The sequence below is a fragment of the Oryx dammah genome, unplaced genomic scaffold (genome assembly GCF_014754425.2).
Source record: "Oryx dammah isolate SB20612 unplaced genomic scaffold, SCBI_Odam_1.1 HiC_scaffold_29, whole genome shotgun sequence".
In the NCBI taxonomy this organism is placed as follows: Eukaryota; Metazoa; Chordata; class Mammalia; order Artiodactyla; family Bovidae; genus Oryx; species Oryx dammah.
Window position 1 is genome coordinate 15,765,987 of NW_024070213.1, and position 7,602 is coordinate 15,773,588.

At 49.1% G+C, this 7,602-nt stretch overlaps 1 protein-coding gene across 1 annotated transcript; it reads left to right on the forward strand.

The window, feature by feature from the left end:
• Window positions 1-7,023: 7,023 nt before the first annotated feature.
• On the forward strand, window positions 7,024-7,578 carry LOC120858706 (coiled-coil-helix-coiled-coil-helix domain-containing protein 2-like). Its single transcript, XM_040234947.1, has one exon. The coding sequence runs from the start codon at window positions 7,043-7,045 to the stop codon at window positions 7,502-7,504; it is 462 nt and encodes a 153-aa protein (XP_040090881.1). The 5' UTR covers window positions 7,024-7,042; the 3' UTR covers window positions 7,505-7,578.
• The last annotated feature ends 24 nt before the right edge of the window (window positions 7,579-7,602 follow it).

A 7,602-nucleotide genomic window follows, 5' to 3' on the forward strand; every position in this document is an offset into this window, starting at 1 on the left:
TTGCGATTCATGGGGTCGCAAAGAGTCGGACACGACTGAGTGACTGAACTAACTAATTAGAGAAAGGAAACGTCTCAAAACTGAGAATTACATCAGGCCCCTCACCCACAACATGCATTCTGAGATAGCACTGACACAAGGTGAGTCATCCCCGGGCCATAATCTTGAAGAAAGGCAGATTTCCTGGCAAATACATAGTTCATTAACATAGCTTAAGAAAATATATCCATAAGAAAAACACAGTGGTTAGCTCAAGATTTGAGATAAAGCTAAATTCAGGTGGAACCAGGTGTTCCATGACAACACAGGATTAGAAGAGGAAAAAAAAAAAAGTCTGCCACTTGCAGTTTTATCTCCTCCTGCCGCTTGGAGACCTCTGGCCTCCCTACCGAGGACATCAACATTCTCAAAGCCAAAGGAGACAGGATGACTAAGTGTAATGTGGGGTCCAAGATGAGATCCTGTAACAGAAAAGGAACATTAGATTAAAAGAAAAAAAAAGAGCTCTTAGGACTTCCCTGCAGTCCAGTGGTTAAAATTCCAAGCTTCCAGTTCAAGGGATGCAGGTTTGATTACTGGTCAAGGAACTAAGATGCCAAGTGCCACAAGATACGGCCAAAAATAAATAATTAAACACACCAAGCAAAGGACAGTTAGGTGTCCCATAGTCTCCTTCGGGACACCACTTGAGCCCTCACACCTGCCCCTCCAGCATCTTCCCTTCCATACTAAGATCCCACATCCTGTGTGGCCAAAAATAAAATAAAAAATTAAATTAAATTGAAAAAGTAAAATGCAGATTATTTGGTAGAAAAAAATGATCACATGAAAAAAGTAAAGTTTAAAAAATAACAATAAAAATAAAGAACTCTGAATAAACTATCTGAGAAGGAAATGGCAACCCACTCCAATATTCTTGCCTGGGATAGAGCTGACAATGTACTTATATGGCTTCATCAATAGCAACATGTATATCACATTAACATAAGGTGTCAATAATCAGGGAAACTGGGTGTTGATTATATCGGAATTCTCTGTACTATCTCTGTAGTATTCGCAGTAATTCTGCGAATCCAAAACTAAAAGTTTGTCATAAAAAATGACTCATGAACTCTGTTTCATCTTCACTCACCTCTGAAGCACAAAGTACCAGACTTAACTAGAGGACAGGGCAACGGGCAGCTGAGAACACAGGCTCTTGCCTCAAATGCATGAACTCTGAGAACTGGCTCTGCCACTCACCGCTGTGTCCTCGGGTGGGGGTGGGGGGCTGGTTACTGAACCCCTCTATGCTTCCGTTTCCTTCATATTTATGAGAAGGGCTGATAAAGAAAGCTGAGCGCCGAAGAAGAAATGATGCTTTTGAACTGTGGTGTTGGAGAAGGCTCTTAAGAGTCCCTTGGATTGCAAGGAGATCCAAACAATCCATCCTAAAGGACATCAGTCTGAATATTCACTGGAAGGACTGATGCTGAAGCTGAAAGTCCAATACTTTGGCCACCTGATGCAAAGAACTGACTCATTTGGAAAGACCCGGATGCTGGGAAAAATTGAAGGCAGGAGGAGAAAGATGACAAAGGATGGGATGGTTGGATGGCATCACCAACTCAAAGGACATGAGTTTGAGTAAACTCCAGGAGTTGGTGATGAACAGGGAGGCCTGGCATGCTGCAATTCATGAGGTCGCAAAGAGTCGGACACCAATGAGCAACTGAACTGAACTGATAACTAGGGCATCTATTTCATGAAACTGTTGGTTAGTGTGTAAAGCTCTTAAGCAGTATCTAAGTCAGAAAACATTCCCTGTGCTGTTGATCTGCTGTGTGGCCAAGATCTAAGGACTTCTGGAGCATGGCTGCCAGTCATGGGGAGAGCTGGGTGGCTGGAAGCCTCTTCCATTGAAGGAAGAAACAGACAGAACAGGCTCCATCTTGAAAGCAGGACTCCATCTTGGGCCGGACTGTGGACTTTGAGCTATATGCCCATTATCTATGGAAACAACAGACCAACTGGAAAACCAGACCCCCCGGATGTAAGAACCCCAGGGCTCATACCTAGATTCTCCATTGCCTAAAAGAATACCCTAATTATCTATGTAAGCAATTTAGTTCTATTATGCTTATTGGGGTATGACCACAGGCCTACTGATAATTGTCCACTGTTAACTACCTAGGCTTAAGGCATATGAATCACAGGTTAACTTTGATTGTATCTTTCTCTTCCTTTGTTCAGACTAGTTTCAGGGAATTTTGGGAGGTGGGTTTGGGCATGTACACTTAGGGTATATAAGGTTTTCACAAATGCTGATTGGGGTCCTTGGCTAAGAGGAGACTCTGCCTTGGGCCCGCTGATGTAATAAGCTGCACTTCACTATCAGCATCGTCCTTCTGAGTGAGTTTGTTTCCTGGAACGTAGGGCTAGAACACCATGAAAAGGATGGAGTCCAGAGGAGGGGGAGGAAGGAGGGTCTGGGAGACCTCTCATAAGTGACCACACTGTGGGCCTCCTTGGAATGCGGGGAAGTACATACAGGGTGTTGCTGCGTCTACAAAAAGGCTACAAAAGCATCCTGAGCACAATGGCCGGAAGAGCCACTCAGGGCGAAGGTCCAGCAAAACACACAGCGATTGTGCCTCCCCTTCAGGTCCCCCCTCCCCTAGGACCCATCACGGCACTACCGTCCAAGAAACGGCAGGGAACCTGGGCCTCCAGCGCCCCCACCAGCCAGCCTACAGCAGCAAGGCCACCTCAGAGTGGCCAGGCCAGCAGGGCCCTGAGCGCACCCCTTGGCGTTTCTGGGCCGTGTCTGTCCATGAGCAACCCTGAGGGGCACTTGCTGTTCAGACCAGAGTGGAGTGGGGGGTGGGGACAGAGGTCTGCGCTGGGCCAGTTAGGGTGTACCTGCAACACTTCGCACCCTGGGAATCAAAAGTCCCAGGTGGATGACGGGGCTGGGGGAGCCCTCCAGCTCCCAAGCTTTCTGACTCCCTAAGAAGCAGCAAGGGTGCTGGGAGACTGTGTGCTCTTGAGCAAACTTGTACACAGAACATGCTGGTTCCTGCAGGTGAAGGTTGTGGCCCCATTTGAATGATGTGGAAACTGAGGCCCAAGGGCTGGACTGACCTCAAGTCACCCAGCAGGTCAGTGACAGAGCTGGTCCCAGGCCAGTACTTATTCCTCATCTTAGAGCCGAGAGGCTTCACCGCTGGCCTCAGCTGAGTCCGGACACTAGACTCCTGCATCCACGTCAGCCTGGGCTGGACGCCTCATCTCTGAGCCTCTGTCTTCTTTCACCGTATGGAGAGAATAAGCACAAAGAACAGCCAGTCTCTTTGAGGGACTTTGGCAAGTCTCTGTGGTTCTACAAAGCAAACAAAACCATCTCAGCTTTTGCCTTCAAGGAGAGTAAAATATAAGGATAACTAAAGTTTGTTTTACAAACAGGGGTCCGAGACAGAAGTGTTAACACAATGCTCTGGTTGAATACCATCATGCTTTCTACCTGAAGCGCCATCCCCCAGGAAAGCTAGAAGATGAGACAGAATTTGACGGTGACCATCGCTTCATGTAGGACTCTCTCAGCTGCAAGTGACCAAAACCTAAATAAATAAAGGAGAAACAGAAACCAAATGGGAGGTCGCTTAAGTGAAATCCAGGAGTCTGGCTGGGCTGCCTTCTGGTGCAGGCTGCCCAGGGGCTTATGCTCCTCAAAGTCCTGGTTTCTCTCCACTTCTCAGCTGCCGTCCCCTCAGGCCACCTGTGATGATAACGAGGTGAGACAGTGGGTCCCAATTAATGCATCCATGTTCAAGCCCATCAGGGAAGAAACCTTGTGTCTCCCCACTGGAAACCTCAGCTGAAGTCTCTCTGCTCTACTTGAAGCCCAACCCCACTGCCCCAGACTCATTGCTATGGTTTTGGTGAGCCAATGGAGCTTTGGTCAGTGGGGCTGAGTTATAGAGATGGGTCAATCTCACCCAAAGCAAAAGGGCAGAGGGTGGGGAGGGAGAATCTTGAAGGAAATTCAAGTTACCATTTTATCCAAAGGAGGCTAGGTGGGCTTACTCTTGTTCAGTCACTAAGTTGTGTCCGACTCTTTGTCACCCCGTGGACTGCAGCACAACAGGTTTTCCTGTCCTTCATTATCTCCCAGAGCTTGCTCAAACTCATGTCCATTGAGGCGGTGATGCCATTTAACCATCTCATCCTCTGTCACCCACTTCTCCTGCTTTCAATCTCTCCCAGCATCAGGGTCTTTCCCAATGAGTCGGCTCTTCACATCAGGTGGCCAAAGCATTGGAGCTTCTGTGCACATGTGTAAAAATGAATTAAACAGTCACTGACCTCATCTGAGTCCAGCGGTTTTGTCTCTGATTCTCTGAACCTCCTCCACCAGATAACAATTTCTCCCTATCAGTGTCTAAACCACAATCTTGGAATTCCTTGTCAGTCCAGTGGCAAGGACTCTGCACTTCCAATGCAGGGGTCATGGGTTGGATCCCTGGTCAGCGAACTAAGATCCCACAAGCCTCTCAGTGCAACCAAAAATCAAAACAAACCAACCAACCATAATCTCCAAGGATACTTGAGTATTTTCAAGACAGGGGAAGCTGAGTAAAAACTTCACAATCCTAAACTAACATAACATCATAAAGCAACTATCCTTCAATTTAAAAAATTTAGTTTAAAATAAAATAAAAATAAATACAATTTTTTTAAAACTTTACAGTCCTGAACTTGAATTGGAAATATACAGATTTTACAGCTTGCTATGCAGCAATCATGGAGGCCTTTTTCTGGTGGCCCCTCCTTCATTCAGACTGGACCAAGTCCCTCACTCAGAGTATCTCCCCTCTCTTCGCACAGCACTACACAGAGCCCATCAGAGCTGCCGTGACCTTGTTCTAGGACCATTTACTTGTCCATCTCCCTGTCCAGTTGTGAGCTGCCTTGCGACTGAGTTTACTCCTCTCTCCATCCTTGACCCAATCGCACTATCAGGTACATAGCCGGACCTTCAATAGTCACTGAATCTATGAGTGATGAGGAGGAGACTTGTTTCCTTCTCATTCCCTACCCTGTTTTGGGTCCACAACAGAGAAGCAGGATGGGCAGAGGTAAGAGAAAGAGGAACATGTACTCCAATATCCCCCCACATTTCACTCTCCCAATCCAGTTCCAGGCTCAGACTCATAGACTAAGAGAAGACTTTCTTCTTGGCCTTTCTATTGCTGGACAAGGGCTAGGTGTGAGTTGTGTGGACCTGTCATCCATCAGGTTCCCTGCCCTGCCCTCAGGGCTCCAGGGCTATTTGGGCAGCCTCTGCAGGGCTTTCTCCAGAGTATCCCACCTGACTCTCTACTGGGGGGTCTTGAGGGGGACTCTGCTGCCCCTGCTTATTATTATTTGCTATTGTTCAGTCGTTAAATCCTGTCTGATTCTTTGCGACCCCATGGACTGCAGCACACCAGGCTTCCCTGTCCTTCAGTCTCTCCCAAATTTGCTCAGATTCATGTCCATTCAGTTGGTGACGCTATCTAACCATCTCATCCTCTGCCGCCCACTTCTCCTTTTGCCTTTAGTCTTTCCCAACATCAGGGTCTTTCCCAATGAGTCAGTTCTTCACACCAGGTGGCCAATGTGTTGGAGCTTCAGCTTCAGCATCATTCCTTCCAATGAATGTTCAGGACTGATTTCTTTTAAGATTGACTGGTTTGATCTCCTTGTAGTCTGAGGGACTCTCAAGAGTCTTCTTAGGCACCACAATTTGAAATTATAAGCACAGACTTTTGTCAGAGCCTCTTAATCAGCCCAAGGGGACAAAATTTATTCTTTCCTTCATATATTCATTCATTTACCAATGTGTGCTGAGCACCTCCAGGGTGCCAAGCACTGAGGACACAGAATCAAGTGAGCACAAAGGACCTACAGTCTAGTGCAGGTGATAAATACTGAAACAGGAAGCAATCCCTGTGATGAGATGGGGAGAAGGGGATGGAGAGGGGAAACAGGACAATAGATGAAGAAAGCCTGAAGCGGCAGAGCTCTCATAGGCAGCTCTCCCTCCCCTTCCAGCCTGAGCTCCAGAAATCTAGGGACCAGGAGAGGAGCATCAGCGGTCAGGAGGTCCCGCCTTTGTTTCCTGGGTTCGTCACACAGGCCCACAGGCTGGGGGCTTAGACAGCAGGCATGCGTTCTCTCACTTTCTGGGGCCAGCAGTCTGAGATGGAGGTGAGGGTGGGCCGGCTCCTTCTTACCGGCAGAGGGCGAGGTGGGTGAGCAGGTTCTTATTTTGTTGACCCCTGGCCCCGTTGTACTCCTGACAGGGCCACTTCCCTAGTGTGTTTCCCGGCAGGCTGACTCATTGAGGAAGGGAAGGGCAGCAATGGCTGGCTGCTGACCAGGGACCCTCACATCTGGACACGCCCAGCACGACCTCCAGGGGAGTGCCCCCACCTCCACACACCAGCCCTCCCTACTCTATGTGTCCTGCCTGGCTAGCAGGCGGCCACCCACCCTCCAGGGGCCAGGGGGGACCATGTGCTCCCCCCACTCTCCCTCCCTGGACAGTCTTTCATCCAAGGGCCCAGCTGTCCTGAGAGGCTTCTGATGTAGGTCACTCATTCATCCATATGTACTGACCCTTCATTTCCATTTCAACAAATAAGTATTAACACCCACATGGCATGGTCTAGGCCATGGAGATGTAGTGGCAAACAGAAGGACCAGCCATGGTCCCCGTGAAGTTCACACTCAAGTGGATGGAGACAGAGACCAGAAAAATCAACATACCCCACTTCAGCTGCTGAGAAACGCAATAAGGGGACAACACAGGCCAGCTGACAAGGATGCATGGGCTGGGCTGGACCACACGTCGAGGGGAGAAGCCGATAAAGGTCCTTTAGATCAAGGCTCAGAGAAGGAAGTATCGTCAGGGAGGGGATCGAGGCTGAGGGAACAGCAAGACCAAGGCAGGAGGCACAGTGTGCCTGACAGTTTCAAGAAGCATCCTAGGTCGACGTCGCTTAGCAGTGCAGTCAAGATGTCTCGTGGAAGCCAAAGCGGCACTTCCCACGTGGCCCCTCCTGCCAGCCGCGCTCCTCAGATGAGAGCAGTGCCCAGGCCTGCGCCCGCAGCTCAGCCACCAGCACTGGCTGCACCGTCTGCCGTCGGCTCCTCTGCTGCTGCTCCCCGGCAGCCAGGTCTGATGGCCCAGATGGCAGCCACTGCTGCTGGCGTGGCTGTGGGTTCTGCCGTCGGCCACGCTCTGGGACACGCCATCACTGGGGGCTTCAGCGGAAGAAGCAGTGCTGAACCCTCAAGTCCTGACATCACTTACCAGGAGCCTCAGGGAACCCAGCCGGCACAACTGCTGCAGAATGGCCCCTGCTTCTATGAGGTGAAACAGTTTTTGGAGTGTGCCCAGAGCCAGGGTGACCTTAAACTTTGTGAGGGTTTCAGCGAGGTGCTGAAACAGTGCAGACTGGCCAACGGATTAGCTTAATCAAGAAGTTCCAATTGAAGACATGAAAAATCACCTCTCGTGACCATGTTGATTTAGCATTTAAAGTATAATTAGTAGTGAAGATGTGAAGTGTGAGA

What these genes read in the sequence shown, in the direction of transcription:
- LOC120858706 (XM_040234947.1), top strand. Translation starts at nt 7,043, where the DNA reads ATGTCTCGTGGAAGCCAAAGCGGCACTTCCCACGTGGCCCCTCCTGCC.